Source organism: Mastomys coucha, unplaced genomic scaffold, assembly GCF_008632895.1.
Source record: "Mastomys coucha isolate ucsf_1 unplaced genomic scaffold, UCSF_Mcou_1 pScaffold6, whole genome shotgun sequence".
Lineage (NCBI taxonomy): Eukaryota > Metazoa > Chordata > Mammalia > Rodentia > Muridae > Mastomys > Mastomys coucha.
The window spans coordinates 84693354-84714154 of record NW_022196912.1 but is presented as its reverse complement, the minus strand read 5'-3'; the positions used below and the strand labels follow the sequence as shown (position 1 = coordinate 84714154).

General features: G+C 40.8%; 1 protein-coding gene across 2 annotated transcripts in view; it reads left to right on the top strand.

Moving 5' to 3' along the window:
- Map4k5 (mitogen-activated protein kinase kinase kinase kinase 5) overlaps window positions 1-20801 on the top strand; it is a 91917-nt gene that overhangs the window by 60017 nt on the left and 11099 nt on the right. The window contains exons 14-27 of one of the 2 annotated variants that reach the window (XM_031355898.1): window positions 3317-3375; window positions 4429-4496; window positions 7005-7047; window positions 7553-7706; window positions 8675-8772; window positions 9262-9303; window positions 10370-10454; window positions 11569-11648; window positions 12336-12396; window positions 16262-16264; window positions 16568-16682; window positions 16994-17052; window positions 18451-18554; window positions 18938-19115. In XM_031355898.1, the coding sequence (XP_031211758.1) occupies window positions 3317-3375; window positions 4429-4496; window positions 7005-7047; window positions 7553-7706; window positions 8675-8772; window positions 9262-9303; window positions 10370-10454; window positions 11569-11648; window positions 12336-12396; window positions 16262-16264; window positions 16568-16682; window positions 16994-17052; window positions 18451-18554; window positions 18938-19115 (1149 nt within the window). The remainder of the gene's footprint in view (window positions 1-3316; window positions 3376-4428; window positions 4497-7004; window positions 7048-7552; window positions 7707-8674; window positions 8773-9261; window positions 9304-10369; window positions 10455-11568; window positions 11649-12335; window positions 12397-16261; window positions 16265-16567; window positions 16683-16993; window positions 17053-18450; window positions 18555-18937; window positions 19116-20801) is intronic. The other variant, XM_031355899.1, reaches the window with a different exon arrangement.

The following is a 20801-nucleotide window of genomic DNA, read 5'->3' as shown; positions in this document are numbered from 1 at the left end:
AATCTTAACTAAAGAGCCTCCTTTGGGGGGAGTTGTTGTGTTTTGTTTTGTTTTGAAGATAGTCAAGATTTAGGTTTTTCATGAGTGCTCAGGGTGCTGCTATTTTCATAGAAAATGCCTTAGATGAAGTAGGAATCACTTTACTGATGATTTTCTTCTGTCTTTATGTTTAAACATTTAATCCTTTTAGAGACACTGGAATGTTTTATGGCTCTGTTCTTGCTTGCTCAATAGATTTAGTTCTATTCTGGTGTTTGCTTTAGTTTTTTTAAGTTGAGCTTACATATAGTAAATCTTAAATGTGACACAGGTAAAATTTAAATATACATACAGCCATGTGGACTGCCGACGGCTCACTGTGCAGAACCTCACCGCAATCTTTGCCATGCTCTGTCACACTCAGTACCCTTCCATTATGTACCAGTACCTGAATCCAGATGAATCAGCACTCTTATCCCTGTCACCTAAGTTTCTTTTTAGCTGCTCTTGACTTTTAGACAAATAGCTTGTCAGTGTGGACCCTTTAATTCAGCTTTATCTGTGAGAGTCATTCACACCATTGTGTAGGAATACATAGTAGTGAAATCTTTGAGTATATTACAGCACACACACTCGTCTGTTGATTTTGTACTGGGCTATTATGATTATTCTATGTGTTCTTTCTACATATTTTTAGTAGACATGAATGGCTTTTGAACCTGGCTATTGAAAGACTCTGAGGCAAACAAAGGAAGATTTGGTTTGGCTCATGGTCTCTTGAGTTTCAGTCCATGTCAGTTGACTCTGTTGTTTCTGGGCCTGTACTGAGGCAGAGCAGTATAATTGAGGTTCATCATGGAAGAAAGCTCTTAGCCACGTGGGATGAGAAATCAGAGAAAATAAGATGAGCTGGCCAGAGACAATGCACAGTCCCCAGTGACCCACTGCCTTCAGTTAGGCCCCACCTCTTATCTCTGTCATCTCCCAGTAGCCTTTCCATTTTGAACTCAACCTTAAATTAACCCGTTCTGAGGACATAGCCCTATGAGCCCACCAGCTGGCAACCAACCTTAGCACATGGATTTTCATGGACATTTCATATTAAAACCATAACAGATCCTGTGCTAAACTGACCAGGGATAAAGAAATAGTCCAACAAATTCATATTTATTAATTCCTTGTAGTGATCTAAAGCGTACCATAGAAACCATGTGGCATCATATCTAACAAAGCAATAGAGGAGAAGGAGTAGAATTAGGATTGAGGTGACTGAAGCAGTGGGGGTGGGGGAGAGCTCTGGGTCTGCTGTGGAAGTAGACTGAAGCCTCCTGCAGCTGGGCCCTGTGCTTAGGAGTGCCTTCATTTGAAGCTTGGCGTGTCTGGGTTGCATTTGAGTCAGTGACTTAGATCTTCCAGACATAATACAGTGATTCACTGTAATGAGCAAGACTTTACCCGGGAGGTTCCTGACCGTCTGACTTAAAGAGCGGTTTCTCAGAGAGCCATGGAGTTCTGAGAGAGTACTCATTACATGAAACGTGACACATGCAGAATATCCTTGGGAGAAATTATGTTCCTTCCAGCCTTGCATTTGGATTTGGATTTGTCCTCCCAGATGTCGAGTGCCAGGAAAGATCCCCCCCCCCCCCCAAGATATAGGCATATTAGTATTGTGGCACATAATCTCAGAATTCACAAGTTTGAGACAAAAGGATGACAGGTATTCAGGTAGCCAGGATGACTTGGTGAAACACTTGGCTTTTTTGGTTTGGTTTGGTTTGGTTTGGTTTGGTTTGGTTTGGTTTTTAAGACAAGTTGAGTAAATTTTACAAGCTCCTTACACTTTCTCCTTTGCCTGAATGACCGTGAAGCCTACTACCTCAGTGAACTAAACCCTGACCAACCATCAGGAAATGCTTCCCCGGCTCGTTTCTGTGTTTATCATAGGCACGTAGCTGGGCTGCATTTAGAGTATGCAGTTTTACGCAATTGGACTCAGGTTCTGTTGTCTGGCATTCATTAAGCTTCTTAGGTGTATGGGTTCTTGTTTTTCACCAAGTTTGGTTGCTGTTCCTTTGAAATGTCTGCATGGTCTCTTTTCTGCACAATGTGAGTCTTGTGTTAAGTGTGAACACTGATTTCATAGATGACTGAAGCTTTGCTCTTTCTTTGTACCTTCATATCCGCACATGACAGGAACTTGTTCCTGTCTCCACTCTGCTCTTAAGCCATTCAGTGAGTTTTATTTCAGGCTCAGTAATTTTCATACGTAAATTTTAGTCATGATTTAGCACAGATTACATGTGTACATATAAACACATACTTAGACATATAATTTCTGTTTCTGTACTCAGATTGTCTGCTCACCCAGTGTCCTCTTAAGTCCTCTTATGTCTTTAAAGTTCCTGTCTACTGATCACCTATATTGTCTTCATCTGTTTCTTCTTTTCTTCAATTGTCTTTGATCCCTGTTTTCTACCTTCAACTCCATGCAGGATTTTTTTTTAATTTTTATTTGTTTATTTGTTCATTTGTATCTTGGGCAACCTAACACCACATTGAGCATCTGAATTCTTTCCTCTTCCTTTGAAGAATGAATTACCTAGCAGCCAGCTGACCCTTTTAAGGTTCCCATCCTGTTTCTCTAGACTGTTTATACAACATAATTCTGGGCAGAATCTCAGATGTCTGTCCTAATACTTCAGGCTGTCCCTTGATTACAGTCATCTTCCAGCTATACAGAGCTGCCTGTAACTCTTCCAGTGGATCCCTAAGGACACCAGACACTCTTGTGAACACTATGCATGCCTGCAGGCAAAAAACTCTGATACAGATAAAACAAATATCTTTTTTCAAAATTATTTGTAGGTTATACTAACTTATTAATGAATAGTGGCTTTTATTTTAGATTGCTGTTTTAAGTAGATGACATTTTATGAAATGTCTTCCTCTCTTGGGCCAAAAATTTTAAGCCAGACATGGTTTAGCACACTTGTTATCCCACACAGCACGAAAGAGTCTGAGGCATCTGCGATCTTTGAAGCTTTTTTTTTTTTTGTCATCTACCTCCAATAAATTTTAAATGTTTTCTCTTATACAAAAGTACTTTTTAAATTCCTATTTCAGCCAAGAATTAAGCCTAGAAGATAGGGAAATCTCTGATTGTGTCTTTATCTGGGTGAATATAAAGGTGCTGTGTGTTCGGAATAAGAGATTTTTTTTCCTCTCTGCCTCCTCAGTGGTAGACATTCTCAGTTCACCCCTTAACTGTGTGAGATGATGACTTTATATGTATATATATTTTTATACACTTACGTATCTGCTCTATATTTTGCAGTTGACAAATTACAGTTTGAACCTCCTCTGAGAAAAGAAACAGAAGCCCGAGATGAAATGGTAACTGTGACTTTAAAACATTTTCATGTTTGAGAAAACTTAGAGTGAGATATATTTCAAGAAGTAAAGTAACTCCGTTTTACACCTATTAACTTTACTAAGCTAGTTCACACTCTGAAGTGTGAAAAGTCTATAAATAGGCACTTTGATGGTACCAGGCCGTGGAGTTTGACCCACTCGCTTGGGTACTCCCAGTCCTTTGAAGGATGCTCATGAACTGCTGAGCTCAGCCTTCCTGGTTCTCTTGAGTTCTCAGGAAGCACATTTTTGCATTGCTTTACTGTTTACAGCACCTTATCTGTGGCTTGGGCACCTGGCTGTTAGGCGGATCACTTGTGGGTTCTAGCATCTGTTTGTTACCTTAGCTTCATTCGCTTTGTCTGTGGTTTGTGAGGGCACTCACAGTGTAGCTCAGGCTGCCCTCAAATTGTTATGTCCTCCTGCTTCAGCTGCCTAGTATTGGGGTGACAGGCATATGGCATCACACCAAACTTTGACTTATGACATCACTTTGAAATTAACTATATATTTAATCCTTTAAGTATAGGAATAGATAAATACATTATTGTTAAGATTGGCCCACAAGGTTCCTTAATGTCTACTTTTTGTTGTTCTTGTTTTCTTTTGTTTTTAATCAATACAAGTACAGTTTCTAGTGGATTTTAATGGCATTCTTACTGCTTGTTTCTGTATGCATCAGCATTTTCCATACACATTTAATGGATTATTTAATTGTCTTGGCCAATAGAATAGTTATGCAGATAATTAAAATTTTTGTTTTTACTTGTCAGATTGAAAGCTATATTTAGTAGATATGAGGAAGTTCTTAAACTTACAGCAGATGATAATGAGTCATTGACCTAAATGTATCAAATGACAGGACAAATTGTGGCAACATAAAACCAATTAGATACCGCAGTAACTAACGGCCACAAAATCAGGGTTTTTCTTCTCGAACCAGATAATCTGTCTGATACGTAATTAGTAAATCAAAAGGGTGATATTAACTTGGTTAATGTGTGACGTTAACACTCTAAACTGTGACCTGCACAGGGACTGTCATCAGAACCGAACTTTATACTCCATTGGAATCCTTTTGTAGATGGCACAAGTACAGGCAGGTAAGCTGCTTTCTCACTAAAAACTTGATTATGTGAACAGCTTCAGTGTAGAGCTCTGACTTACATTATTGGCAAAAGTGTCATGAACTATTTAGTAACATTTTAAAGGGTCTCTACTGTATGGGGGAGGTTGTTTATTTTTTATATTTTTTTGGTTGGTTGGTTTGGTTTGGTTTTCAGTTGTTTGCTTTGCAACAGGATCATGTTATGTAGCCCTGGCTTGTCTGGCACTTCCTAGTTAGGCCAGGTTGGCCTCGAGCTTGCAGGCATGTGCCACCATTCCTGGCATGGTTTTTTGTGTAGTCAGAATATATTGTGTGTAATGATGATATATTAACAGATGTCATTGAGAAAATAATACTGTAGTGGTGGTCAGGAAACCCTCATTCTGTTTCTCTAATGTAGTTTCTTTATATTCTAGACCTGTCTTTATTCAACAGTGTATTGAGGGCCTGGCCTCAGAGAGTCACAGACTTGTTTACATGTTTGTACATTTCAGTTACCTGGAGAAATCATTGAAAATGTAGACTTAGGCCAGCAGAGCTGAGGTTGGCAGACTATACCCTGTGGGTCAAAGTTAGCTGCTGCCCATTCATTAAGAATGGTATTTACAGCTGGGCAGTGGTGGCGTGCGCCTTTAATCCCAGCACTTGGGAGGCAGAGGCAGGCGGATTTCTGAGTTCAAGGCCAGCCTGGTCTACAGAGTGAGTTCCAGGACAGCCAGAGCTGTCTCTGAAAAAAAGAAAAAAAAACAAAAAACAAAAAACAAAAGAATGGTCTTTGGGGAAGAGAGGAGAAGAGAAATATAGGGAGGGATAAGCCGGTGGAAAGATAGCTCATCAGGTAAGAGCACTTGCTCTCACCCCCCTCCATACCCCCCTATCTTCCGTGGACCTGAGTTCACTTCCCAGCACCCACATCAGGCAGCTTGCAACTACCTATAGCTCCATTTTCAGAAAAGCCAATGCCCTCTTCTGGCCTCTACAAGCAATTGCGCACATGATACACACACACACACACACTCAGGTACATACACATGTACATACATATACATAAAATTAATAAATAAAAGTTTAAGTTAAAAAGGGATATTTGCATTTTGAATGGATAAAAATAAAAGAATAAAATTTTGTTATATGGAAAGATTGAATGAAATTAATGTCAGCGACAGTCAAGATTTCTTAGGACACAACCATATTAACCACTTTATATACCATTTAAAACTGCTTTCACTTTATATTGGTGGAGCTGTGACTGCCATCTGAAGTACACAGTCTTTCGTATCTGGTCCCTTACAAAAGTTTGCCGAGCCCTGCCAACAGTCTTAGTCCCTGGCAGTTTCCCAGTTCACTGGAAGGCTCTGGAGAAGCACACATGACCAATGAGTGCTGTCACTGTCTCTCAGGCTTTGACCTGCCAGCTGCTCACCTAGAGCTCCTAAGCTGCAGGTTCTGATGCGGTGGGTCTTCCAAGTGTTCAGGGTTAATCTTGTAGGCACATGCATCCATGGGCTCCAGAATTCTGAGTTTCACTGTTCGCTGTTTTGTTCTTGTGTGCTTTTATTTTCATCTGGTTGTTGTTGACATTTGGTTTTTGTTTTTTTAAGACAGGATCTCATATAGCCCAGGCTGGCCTTGAGCCCCCAGTCTACCTTGCCTCTGCCATTTTGGTGCTAGAATTACAGGCATATGTATCATACTCCCCCTTTGGTGGGAGGGAGATTTGATTTTAATTTTTAATTTTTTATAACTGCACAACCTGGTTTTGTTTATTCACTTTTCATTAGTTTGGATCCTTTAGGGATACAGTGTGACATGGATTCTGTATACAGCATGTTAGCAAAAACATGGCTTAGAGTGTGGCGGCCCCATGTTACTGTCCCCATGCATGTGAGTCACCTCTCCCAGGTCACCCAGGCTCTGTTGGGTCGCCACCAGGCTTCCCTGCATTGTTCTTTGCTTTATACCAATCAGTGCATCTCTCGACAAAGAAAAGTTCCACTTCATCTCAAACATCAGCACTTCTGGTCATAAAAGGAGTTTATATGTTCCTTTGTCATGGGACCCTGCTTGTTGCCAGCAAAGGGCCTTGCGCCATCACCTTCCAAACACACACTGCCTTTCGGAAGATCTTTTCCAAGCAGGTCTTCACAGGCTCCAGGATAGCGGAGGGTTAGTTTGTTTTGTTGCTGGGAAACAAAACCAGAGCTCTGACCAAACTAACCGTGTGCTCTGCCCCTGAGCTGCACCCAAAGCCTGAATTTACCTCTCTACTACTACACTTAATCTAATTTAAATGACACATTAAATACAGGAGAATAGAACTGAAAAAGACTTTGTACCGCTTTACAGTAGCTGTTCTGATCGAGTCTGAGGATGTGAGGTCAGAGGTCGCCATCACTGTTTGTCTCTCAGAGCCTCTGGATGTAAACCTTAGTGCATATGTGATAGTATCATCTATGTTCCAGTCGTGTATGACCATCTAAATTGAGGTTTTTCCTTTGATTAGATCAACCTCTAAGCGTGCAATACCACCTCCACTACCTCCTAAGGTAAGCTACTGGAGGGTTTGGAACCGTAACTCCTTTATATAATTCTATTTTAAAAGTAATTTCTTTGGCTTTGTTCAAGTTTTCAAGTTTATTAATTTTCTTTAGAAGGTGGAGATAGAAAGTACATTGCAAAGGTGATTTTATGTGAAATAATATACTTTAATAGATGCCAGAAAGAAATAGGGTTTTGCTCGTTTGGAATAGTATTTGATGGCATGGAGGGAGATAATAAAGTTTACTTATCATCACCATTTATTAATATAATTTGACATTTCAATTGAACCATCCTTCATTAAGTCATAGTCTTGGTCAGTTTCTACTTGTTAAACATATGGCAACTGCTTACATAATTTTATTGGTTATAAAAGTTTTATGATTTGGGGTTGGTACTCATTTTAAAACCCTCATGTTAAATTCATAGTTATATTGAGCAGTGACTCACTTGAGTACTTTGCTGAAGGTTACTGTGACCTTTTAAAGAACACTTTTTCCCTCTTGTCATCAGCCACGGGTAAACAGTTACCCTGAAGACAGCCTAGCAGATGAAGAGAAATCATCAACCATCAAACGTTGTCCTGATCTGGAGACTAGAGCATCTCAGGTCCTCAGAAGACAGAGTAGCCCAAGCGCTGTTCCTGTAGTGGAGACATCCTCTATCGGTGCGATCAGCATCCCAGCATCCCAGACTCTGACCTAGACGACTCAGACCGATGGGATGGAAAACCATTCTCTTCCTGGGTCTAAGACTATCTCTTTTCTTCAGTCAGTTCTTTTGCAGTTCAGACCTTCATTTCTGTGTTTTAATTACACACAGATGGACTACAAGAGATTCAGACCATTTCAACCTCATTCAGCCACTTAGTAAATATTGTAGATCCAGGGGAAGAACACATGGGCTTTCCTCTAGGAGGTCAGAAGTTACGACAGAAGTTATACCTATATACATAGAACATTATAAAAGATGGCTGAGCATGCTGCTTTCCTATCACCCCAGTACTCCAGGGGCAGAGACTAGCCTAAACAACATAGGAAGACAGGTCTCTATAATTAATTTTACAAATTAACATGATGGAGGGAAGAAAAGAACAGCAAGTGTGTGGTGTTTCCTAAAACAATAACTGTATTTAGCAGAGCCCTGACGTATCAGAGAGAGGTGAGGATAGAGAATAGTGAGGTGGGTTATTGGGTACGAAAGAGCTTCAGGAGCTTACAGGAGGGAGAGCCAGTGCTTGGGCATTCTTGGGAAGAAAAAGGATTGAGCAATTCCATGAGCATCTGAGTCATGTTAGAAGTAGTCTGATATCCTGAAAGAGTGATATTTGAGGTAGGACTGAGCATGTAGATTGGTTTCTGTTGGGAAAGATGTTGAGTATCACTGTCAGTAGGATAGATGTTATTTGTGTTCACCATGTGTTTGTCATAACTGAAGAGCTTCACTAAGGGTACAGTGCAGCCTAAGGCAGCACCAAGGATAAATTAACTCATCTGACAGAAACCAACGTGCTCCCACAAACCAACGTGCTCCCACACTCACCCAAGAGGAAGGGAAATAATGGGGGCAAAGCAAAGTTACTTTTCACAGAATGTTCTTTGTGCGCTCATTCAACTTTAACCACTGTTCCCTCAGGAAATGGTGATGGTATTTCAAAACTGATGAGCGAAAATACAGAGGGCTCAGCACAAGCTCCACAGTTACCTCGGAAAAAGGACAAGCGCGACTTCCCTGTGAGTGCAGCGGTGCTCAGACATTGTTTATAGCTCACAGTTTCTCTTAGCAAGGATAGGAACCCAAGTAACTAGAGTTGAGCATGGTGGTGTGGGCTGTTGTCAACTTCACTAGAGTTCCCAAGGCTGCAGTCATGGAGACAACAGAGGCTCTGTTTCTTTTATATGTATAAAGAGATGGCTCAGCAGTTGACAACACTGGCTGCTTTTCCAGAGGGCCTAGGTTCAATTCCCACACCATGTGACAGCTCTCACCCATCTGTAATTTCAGTCCCAGGGGATCAGACACCCTCTTCGGGCCTCCACAGGCACCAGGCACATACACAGTGCACATATATACATGCAGGCTAAACACTCATATATGTGAACTAAAAATAATTTTAAAACAAGTATTATATATAATAACTGAAATAGTAAGTAGTTCACATTTCATTTTTAAACCTAGGCTTTCTTATAGTATTAAAAATTACTTAAAATTTTTTTTCACAGAAACCAACCATCAATGGCCTTCCACCCACCCCAAAAGTGCTGGTAAGGACTGTTTTCATGAGACCTATTTGCTGATTTTTTTTTTAATCTCTTTAGAAGCAGTAGAAGTAGATTTCCTATCAAATACATTCAGCCACTAAAAGAAACAATTTTATAAATATAAAATTGTGAGATAGATATGAATGTACTGTAGATGATCACATACTCCAATTTGAGTGGAATGGTTAAAATTTGGAGACCAAGTTGAATGTCTATATATAATCTTATATATAATCTATAATGCTAAGGTAGAAAAATCATAGGTTCAAAGTCAGCCTGGCTCACACAGTGAGTTCCAGACTACATCTGAGCAGTCAGATATCAAAGAAGAAGGAGGAGGGGAGGAGGCAGAGGATAAGTTCAAGGATGGGGGGCGGGGTGAGGGGGGAAAGTGGGCGCAGAGTAAGAAGAGAGAAGGGTGAACAAAAAGAAAAACAAAATAGAGAATTCATAAATTCTGGCAGTGGGTTCTCAGATTAGCATCATTTTAATTTGATGTTATTACTGGGCTTCTTCCTTATGTGGTAAATGTCTTTCTGCCATGAAGCATTCTCACATTGAGCTGTACACAATAGAAAACAGAAGGAAGCTTGGGTTTGAACTGACTCTGTCGTCTTACAGTGGGATTTGTCTGTGGGCTGTGCTGCTAATCATGTGCAGAGGGTGCTTTCTGAGTCCACTCAGTGGTTCGGTTAATCCCTAGAGTATTAACTTAGTCTTTTGTCTGTGGCGTGCATTCTAGACTTACACTGCAGTTCTGATCACCGAGGTGATCCTGGAGGATTCAAATACTATTTCACTTTAATAAAGTTAGGCCTGAAGTAACAACTTAAAGTTCGGGCAGCTCGTTAAATATGTAGATGTTTAGTAAATTTGATACGTTGACTCTAAAATGGAAAGAAAGAGAAGAACGTGACTCTTGAGAGAAAAAAACTTAACTGTGCTAAAAAGTTATATTTTGTTTTGAGGTAAAACCACAAATTTTTCTTCAAAGGGTTTGTCATTGCATGATTTTCTAGAAATATTACAATTACATAATAAAATAAGCCATATTTCTTTCTTTATAAAGATGGGAGCTTGTTTTTCAAAAGTATTTGATGGCTGCCCTTTGAAAATTAATTGTGCAACATCCTGGATACACCCTGATACAAAAGGTATGATTTCTGAATTATATTTCTGTATATACCTCCTATAAAATACTTATTGTAGGAAAGATCTTTATAATTAGTGAACTGAAGTTGTTAACTTTAAAATTATCACCTTAGATACTAAATGGTATAGGAAACTGTGACAAGCTAATTACTTAGGTAGGCTTTGATTGAAGACCATTAAAGTTGAACAGTGTCTAGGAACCGTTCTGAGGAAGCTCCGCGCTGTCACAGCAGTGTGTTCTTAGTTTGTAAGGCTGAGAAGATCCCTAACGAGCCATTGAAGTCCACAGGCAGGGACAGCGTTGTCTCAGTCTCAGTGCTCTTTGCTGTATAAAACTTGTTAACAGCAACAAAAAAACCACCCTAAAATATCTAGGAGTAAAGGGGTTTTGTGCTCATAGCTTGGCTTGGGGCCACAAGTGAGCATGCGTGAGGAAGATGTAATTCAAGATCAGTCTGGGGTAAACTGGGATGATATCTCAAAAAAAAAAAAATCAGGAAACTTATGGATACTTCTGTCTCGCTGCCTCCACCATTTCAGTTTCTCCACTCTAACATTCGGTCTAAAACTGCACATCAGTCCTTTTGTACTGATTCACATGTCCATGTCCATGTCCGGGAGGATGCCTCTGTCACTGTGACATGCTGACACTTACATCTTCCCAGGATTTGTGGGGAATGTCGGTACCTGTGTCCTTACTTTCCTTTCTGTTTTATACTTACCTTCCTAAGAATAAGAATCAGTCTTCTCTCCCAGAAACTCTGGTTCTTTCTAGTGGTAATGATATTTAGAAACTAACATCTGAACAAGAAATATGGTCATTATTTATGATATGGCATGGTTTATATTTGATGCATATTTAAGTATTTGGAGTGACTTGCAAAAATGTACCACTGTAACAACAGTTTAAAATTCAGTTGAGAGGTAGCATGACAGTAAAGACTTACACAGCATCCATTTATGTTTTAAAACATGGGAGAGAAACGTGGTGGCATGAATGTTAGAAAATGATTGTGAATGTGTGGCCAGCTCATGCTAAATAACACTACATATAACCCTTATCTGAGTGAACAATTTCAGAAAATGATAGTAAAGTCTGGTAACTTGCTATTGTAGATCAGTATATTATTTTTGGAACTGAAGATGGTATTTACACATTGAATCTCAATGAGCTACATGAAGCAACTATGGAACAGGTAATAAGAATTTTTTTTAAGATCATTTAAGATTTATTTATTATATATGAGAGTACACTATAGCTGTCTTCAGACACACAAGATCACATTACAGATGGTTGTGAGCCACCATGTGGTTGCTGGGATTTGAACTCAGGACCTCTGGGAGAACAGTCAGTGCTCTTAACTGCTGAGCCATCTCTCCAGCCCCAAGAATTTTAACTTAAAGAATTAGTTTGAAGCCAGGCAGTGGTGGCGCATGCCTTTAATCCCAACACTTGGGAGGCAGAGGCAGGTGGATTTCTGAGTTCAAGGCTAGCCTGGTTTGCAGAATGAGTTCCAAGACAGCCAGGACTATATGGAGAAACCCTGTCTCAGAAAAAAAAAAGAATTAGTTTGAGCAAATTGGACAAAAGTATCATAGTTTGAAATCTGTTTATATGAGTTCTAGTTTTAATTTTTATGATTTAAATATTTAAATGGGTGACATGGTACTGTCTTCGTGTTTGTGTTGATCTTGATTTCTCTTACGGTTTTGGGAATTTCACAAAGAGAATTTTATAGTACTTTTTTGTTTTGCATGGTGCTGGGGATGGAAACCAGGGTCCTGTGCATGGGAGGAAGCCTCTGAGACTGTGGGGGGTCTGGGGCAGGGTCGGAGGAGAGAGTGCAAGCCTTACTGTTTAATAATTGTCTTCTTTCCTTCAGTTGTTTCCACGGAAATGTACGTGGCTCTACGTCATCAATAATACACTGATGTCATTATCAGGTACGCATGATGCTGAAAAACATAGGCAAACAGAGAAGTGGAATTTTAGTGTACACTGTCTGACTATGCTGTTTGTTGTTTGAGAAAGGATCCTATCTTCTGTGAGGGCTGCATTTCCCAGCCCACTTCCTGCATCTGGACACCAGAGGGAGGGGAACATGGTGGTGATCTGCTGAGCCCATTTCCTTCCACAACTTGTACCATTGCTGGCTGCACTCGGCCTCCCTGTGAGTGTTAGCAGTGTAGCTGGAGGAAGCAGAGGGCAAGCTACCTCCTTTCTCTGTGAACTCTAGCAAACCACCCACTCTTAGCCTCAATTTTCTTAATTATGAAGCAAAACAGTGGCATTAAAAACAAAAAAACAACAACAAAAGTCTCATGAGATTGTTGTGAGGGTTAAGTAAAGTAACAGACCACTGCTAAATCATAAAGCCTTATCCAAATGCTATTCTGGGCCAGTATAAAGTGCCTTAGACTGGTGTGTTAGAGTCTTCTCATCCACGGTTCTGGGTTGATAGATAGCTCAGTCTGTAGAGTGCTTACAGCAAGCATGAGGACCTGTGTTCTATCCCTAGCGTCCATGTAAAGAGCCAGGTGTGCTGCACACTTGTAATTCCAGTAGTAGAGAGGCAGAAGCAGGAGGCTCCCCGGGCTTACTAACCAGTAAACCTAGCCTGGTAGGTGAGTTCCAGACCAGGAATAGAACCTCTCTCATAAACAAGAGAGACATTGACTGAAGAACAGTCTTCAATAGTGATCTCTAGCCTACTCAGTACATGGATCATACACACCAGCATAAACCACGCGCACACGTGCACACACGCACACAGGCACACGAAGCTTATCTAAACAAGGTTATTCCAGAACAACCTGTTCTGATTTTAGCATTGTCAGGTTTTTTGGTAGCTGGTGGTAATGAAAGGATCAGATATGTTACTATATCTTTAGACTTTTGTCTTGTAGTTCTTCTTATCCAATGTCTTAGTCACTGTTCTATTGCTGTGAAGAAACACCATGACCAAAGCAACTCTTATAAAGAGAAAGCAATCAATTGGGGTCTTCCTTACAGTTTCAGAGGTTTAGTGGATTGACACGATAGGGAGCATGATAGCATGCAGGAAGGCACCAGATCCGTAGCTGAGGGCTACATCCAGGAGACTAGGACTGGCGTGGATAATAAGGCCAAACCAACTAATCCTTCTAATCGTTTCAAATAGTGTTACTCCCTAATGACCAAGCTTTCAAATATATGAACCTATGGAACCCTCAGTCAAACCACCACACCCACCAAACAATGTTTTCTTACACATTAGACCTACATAGCTACCTGGAGGCTAACTGATTGATTTCTTTTGTAGTACAAGATACCTAATTATTTTTTCTCCCTAGTAGTGATTCTTCAGGAATCTGTATTTGAGCTAATAGCAATGCTTATGAAAAATACAGTCTTGTGTATAAATGTCTTGTAAGAAGCAGAGATCCTCTAAAGCAGTGGTTCTCAACCTTCCCAGTGCTGTGACCTTTTATATAATGTCTTAGCTAGGGTTTTATTGCTGTGAAGAGACACCATGTCCAAAGTAACTCTTAGAAAGGCAAACAATTAATTGGGGCTAGCTTACAGTTGCAGAGGTTCAGTCTGTTGTCATCATGGCAGGAAGCATAGCAGCTTACAGGCAGACACAGTGCTAGAGGAGCCATGAGTTCTACATCTTGATCAGAAGGCAGCCAGGAGGATGTTCACTTCCACACTTGGGTGTAGCTTGAGCTTATATATGAGACCTCTGAGCCCACCTCCACAGTGACGCACTTCCTCCAACAAGGCCACACCCACTCTAACAGGACCACACCTCCTAATAGTACCACTCCCTATGGTTCAAGCATTCAAACACATGAATCTGTGGGGACCATTCCTATTCTAACTACTACATACTGTGACCTTGAACCATAAATTATTTTTGGTGCTACTTCACAACTATAATTTTGCTAATTATAATGTAAATATCTGTGTTTTCCAGTGGTTTTAAGTGACCCCTGTGAAAGGGATGTTCTATCCTCCAAAGGGATTGTGACCCTCCAGCTGAGAACTGCTGCTCTCAGGAGTACTTAATCTCTTTGGTTTTAATTATGATTAGCCTGTCATTTTTTATTTTATTTAGCAAATATTCATATACTACTCTTGTGAAAAGAAACAAACCAAATTCTATTTGAGTGACTTCTAAGTTTTTTTACCAGACATAACTCACTTTATTTTTCTTACATAAAAACTCTTATGGAGCCACAGCAGGAGTCTGGGTCCTCTGAACCAGAGTGGGGGGTGTATTTTCACAGATGGTCAGGGAATTCCTGAAAGGTACACTTGGTGAGCAGTCTCTTTTCAGCTCTGGGGCCAAGTAACTGTAGATCTTGTAGATGACATCAAAGGTGAAGTTGCCCAAGCTGGCAGTATAGCCCCTAGCTGATATGCCACAGTCATCAGTACTCCCAAGCAACAGCAGCTTCTCGGCACAGGAGCAGAGAAGATGCCAGGGCTGCTGGGAGCAAGGATGAGGTGCACCAGCACAGAGCCACAGGAGCCTCTCACATTGCGTGAAGTGCTGTAGGGCTTGCCTATCTTTCCCCCAAGTGCTCTCTGGACAGGGAGAATGCAAAAGCTTGGCCAAGATGTTGACCCCTCAGATGGCAGTGTCCTCCTAGATCATGTAACACCAAGATCAGTGTAACCATTGTACTCCCCAGTAGTGACAAAAGCCTTGAGGCTGGCCCAATGCACTGCCCAAGTCACTTCTGCTCTGGCAGGCTCTCTAGAACCTCATGCTTTAGGAATGTTCCAGGAAAAATCAGGGATCACACATTTCCTGATGGCAAGGAGAACAGGCAGATTGTCCCCCACCCAGGAATTTGACCTTCATGTCTGTGACCAGGCAGCCCAGCTTGGTGGGGGAAATCCACTCTTTGTCTTGTACTTTACCTCCATGAGTGCCATGGCTCCTAAGATCACTGTGGAAGCTTCCATGGCCTCTCAAGCCTGAGCCTCCCCATTCTCCAGCCCCTCCCACTGCATCTGAGCGGCAGTTCTGAATTTTGTCAATAGAATAATATCTCTAACTCTTGGCACTGTTCTCATTAGACATAGCTTTAAAACCATGCATAGTACACCTTATATTTTCATGAAATAACATGGGATAGCAGAGAATACTTTTTGATTAAATCATTTCTAGAATGCAGTTAGAGTCACTCCTAAAACAGAGCATAAGTATCAGAGCAAGTCTATGTGAATAGGAAGATGGAGGGAACTGAAAGGGCTATGTTGGCCAGAACATTTCTCTTCTGAGAAAACACAGAAATTGTTAGGAGGATAAAGTGTTGTTAGAATCAGATGATGTTTGCATGTATCTCCTGTCAAGCGTAGCTACAGTGTGATGTGTGTGGGTTGTACATCACTGTACTAGGGCTCATAGTACTGGCTTATTTTACTTTTTCTTTCATTACAATCTATGCATTTAAATTTTATTCACAGTTTTAATGGAAGGTAATTCTATGGATTGCTGATACATAAATCTGTTCCAGAGAGATAAGCGCAGCATTGCAGAATTTTCTGTTTTGTCTGTACTCTTGTAACTGCTTGTAACACCTGTGTGCAGTGTTTAACAGTTTCTCTTTCTCCACAAGTATCAAACAGATTACATTTATTCTTCCTAGAATTTATTACCTATTTGTCAAACGTGTCTAAACAGAATTATCCACTTGCTTAAAAATAAGTTTACCCATTACTTTCAAAATAACCCTAACCAGATCTGTCTGTTGTGTTTTTGCATGTTTGTCTGTTTTGCTTGCTCCTTGAACCTTACTGGACTCACCACCTTAGAAGGTAATTCCTCATTTTTTTTTTCTTTTTGGCAGGTTTTTTTGTTTTTGTTTTTTGTTGTTGTGGTGGTTGTTTTTTTTTTTTTTTTTAAACAGGGCTTTACTATGTAGCTCTGGCTATCCTGGAACTTACCAAGTAGATTGGGCTGGCCTTGAACACGCTGAGATCCATCTGCCTCTGCCTCCTGATTCCTGGGACTAAAGACGTGCACCACCATGCCCTGCTAGTTGCATTTTCTTTTACTTGAAAATAATCTTTTTCTAATGAAGTTTATTATAGTAAAAGTAATTTCTTTCTTTTCCACAGGAAAAACCTTTCAGCTCTACTCTCACAACCTTATTGCTTTGTTTGAACAAGCCAAAAAACCAGGGCTAGCCGCCCACATCCAAACTCACCGGTTTCCTGACCGCATTCTGCCAAGGTACAGCATACCATTTAAATCCTGCCAGGCACATGTGTGTCTTCTTCTTAAGCTGCCAGTGTTCCTTGTCGAGTGAAACAGCTTCCTTTTCCTAATTCACATGTCATCCAGACTATAAATAATTCATAATCATACATGATAATCATCTAGAAGTCTTATAACGAATTCTTTATTCTATAAAGTCATAGTCTAAAATCAGAGTCCAGGGTGATTTATTTTTAAGCCCCTTCCTGTTTAATTCTGGTATAGTGGTTCATATGTCACCATATGCAATCATAATAGAGTCCATTCATAATGGCTTATATTTTCAGAAAATTTGCCTTAACAACAAAGATTCCTGATACAAAAGGCTGCCACAAATGCTGCATAGGTGAGTAAATGCCTTCTCAAACTTGATGCTTAGAACTTTTTTTTTTTTTTTTTTTTTTTTTTTTTTTTGGTTTTTTGAGACAGGGTTTCTCTGTGTAGCCCTGGCTGTCCTGGAACTCACTCTGTAGACCAGGCTGGTCTCGAACTCAGAAATCTGCCTGTCTCTGCCTCCCAAGTGCTAAGATGTGCCACCACTGCCTGGCGATGGTTAGAACTTTTAATGTCTTTCAAATTACTTGAGGAATCTCAAATAGTATCAATAAGAGGAAAAGTCAGTACGGGAGCCTAACCTCCTGTGGACAGCATCTTCCACACAAACCCTTGACTACCCCAGATTCAGCACCTGCTGGAAGAATGCCAGAAGTCACCGACAAGTGTGATGCTCACAGTCGTGACTATACTGTGACTACACTAGGATAGAGCACAGCTGTGAGAAGAAGAGCAGGAGGCAAAGGGCAGGGCCGGCAGGCATGGTGCTGCTGCAGAATGATGTCCTGTTGTCCCTTGCCGTTCAAGTGTTCAGACTTTTTACTGGGGCTCCATCAATCTTGAACTTATAAGATCTGGGAGTTGTTTGTTTGCCTGATTAATGAGCTTACATATTTATCTTCATGAAAAGATACTCTGTAGAACAAAGTATTCATATTCAGTAGCTCTGGCTACTGTCATGTGTCATTTCATGGTGTACATATCACACTGGACGATTTAACCTTGTACATACACAAACCAAGTGATTTGTCACCAAGTAATGTCATCTATGGAACCACCATGATTCCACTCAAGCCTTCGCTGACTGACATGTTACATAGTGTGACAATATACCCCGATTTTAGCTTTCTAGGGAGAATTAATGAGAAGCATGTGTCTGTTGTCATCCCAGGATCTAGGATCTGTGACTCAGAAAGGTCTAGAAGCTGCAGTCTTAAGACTTGATGCAGTTCTGCAGAACTTAGGGCTCGTGCCTGTCACATAACCATTGTGTGTTGTGGTTGATGGCAGTCACTGGGACACAGACAAACCAATATGAAGTTTTGTAGATTTGAGTCAAGGATGGTCCAGCAAGATGAATTAATATATATTGATTCACATCAAATGTTGCTGGGGTTTCCTCATGCCAGCAACTGTTTTCATTAAAAACTAAGTCACAAGTTGAGTGAAATAGTGCACATCTAAAAATGCCAGCACTTGGGAGGCAGAGCCAAGGGCTTCTCTGTGTGTTCCAGGTGAGTTCCAGACTGACCAAAGCTACTCATATAAAGACCCTGTATAAAAAGAAAAGTCACTTGGCTTTTAGGTGAATGTCGTTCATCTGTGACTTTACCTAACTTAATTATATTTTCTCACCAAAAGAAATTGAGTGATGTGTATGTGGCTAGGATTTTCTTTTCTTTCTTTTCAGTTAGAAACCCTTACACGGGACATAAATACCTCTGCGGAGCTTTGCAGTCTGGAATTGTTCTGCTTCAGTGGTATGAACCAATGCAGAAATTCATGCTGATAAAGGTACATATGGCTTCCTTACATTTTTCCTTCTTGAGAAAGTACTGTGCATAACTACCATTGGCTAAAGCTGTAAACACTACTATTAGGAACCGCCCCTTGAGAGTTAGTAGGTGTTTTTATATTCTTACTAATATCTTCTCTATAGCGTCCCGTTATTAATAAGCTTCTGGAATCATCGTAGCCACAGAAATTAATGTGGCCAGTCCCCTCAGGTTTCTCTGAACAACACTGTTGCTCATCACCACATTCTCGAGAGCTTGCTCATCCCCACATTCTCGGGAGCTTTCACAGAAGGAGGTGGGGTAAGGAGCAGCCTCCAGCTGACTTCTTGCACCCCAGTGTGAACGGGAGATTCCTATATTCCTCTTCTTTGTTTGTTGCAGCATTTTGACTTTCCTTTACCAAGTCCACTGAATGTTTTTGAAATGCTGGTGATCCCAGAGCAAGAGTACCCCATGGTTTGTGTGGCTATCAGCAAGGGCACGGACTCAAACCAAGTAGTTCAGTTTGAGACAATCAACTTGAATTCTGCATCTTCCTGGTTTACGGAAATTGGTGCAGGTGGGTGTTTTTCACTTTGTTATGTTCATGCTTTTACCTATATCAGAGGCAGAGACCTAAGTTCAACCATTGTGGGCTTCTAATAAAAGTGTAAACATAGACCGGGCGGTGGTGGCGCATGCCTTTAATCCCAGCACTTGGGAGGCAGAGGCAGGCGGATTTCTGAGTTCGAGGACAGCTAGGGCTACACAGAGAAACCCTGTCTCTGAAAAAAAAAAAAAATGTAAACATAGAGGCTGGAGAGATTGCTCAGTGGTTAAGAGCACTGGCTGTTCTTTCAAAGGACCTGGGTTCAGTTCCCAGCAACCACCTGACAGCTCATGACTGTTGGTAGCACCTGTTGCAGGGGATCCGACACCCTCATACAGACATACATGCAAGGCAAAACACCAATGAATATAAAATACAAATAAATTATTTAAAAATAAAAATAATGTAAGCATAATTTTCTAAGTAAAAAATTACCTACATTTCTAAATAATAAAAAATTATCTACATATAGTTTGTGATCTATGTTTGCCAAGGGCTTTTCTTTTCTTTCTTTTTATTGTTTGTTTGTTTGTTTATGGGTAATAGACTACCACTCTAGTCAGTTTCTGATGTTATATAGCTCACAAATTTACTAAAAATTTACCAAGCTTGCAAACCCTGAACTCTGAATTCCCGTTGTGTGGACCAAGCTGTAATTCCCAGGAAGGGAAAAGAAGAAGGTGCTTGCACCTGTACCTCACCCTTCTCTGTGGTCTTAATGGCGTCTGCAGTTGGGGGCGACTCAAGGGGTGAAGTTCCTGTCACCAGAGTAAGCAGCCGAAATACAAATGATTCTTGCTTAGGCGAGTACCACAATAAGTGACTATGGATCAGTTTATTTAAAATTTGATTAGGCCAGGCATGACGATGGTGCATGCTTTTAACTCACACTTTCTGGAGGCAAGAGCAGGGGGTGCAGCATAGTGAAAGCCTGTCTCCAAAAGAATTGAAAATAAGATCAACAAAAACCCAGATGGTTTTTATCACATAGTCCAGCGTTGTGATTGTTGCTTACCCATAGCAATTCACAACTTCTCTTCAGGATAGGGGGGTGGGAATTACACTTCTTTATGCTAGAAATTTATTGAGTTCTCTCTTGAATCTCAGAATTTGAGTTAGTTTTTGAAATTTTGTTGTGGTCTATTGCCTTAGGAGTCATATTCTGTCCACCTTTAACCCTGTCCCAGCTAAAATAAAAACCGTCCAGTAAGTGCTCCTGAGTAAGCCAGGCCTCTGAGGCTCCGCCACCTGGTCCTCATCTTCACAAGTAATCATTAACCCAACCCCAGCTGTGTTCGTTGTTGAGCCAAGAGCCCTTAGCTGGCAGCCTGTAGCCTTGAGAGGAGCTCTTTCTAGGAGTCCTCCCTTTGCAGATTCCAACTCATTGCTGCATGATCCTTGATTCCCAGGGTTGCCCTCAGCTTGGTCACTTCTTGTTTAAGGGACCACGTGCCTGCTGTAGAAACAGATGACATGACTGCTCCATGGTATGGCTAAGGGGAAGCTTTACATTGCAGATAGGAGAGAGGAAATAGATGCATCTGGCTGAATAGTCCAGAGCAGAGAGAGATAGGCTGAATATGCTAGCAGACTCAACAGGGCCAGGGCTATCTGCAAGAGAGGGGAGATTAGCAGGGGGTAGAAAATAGAGAAAGC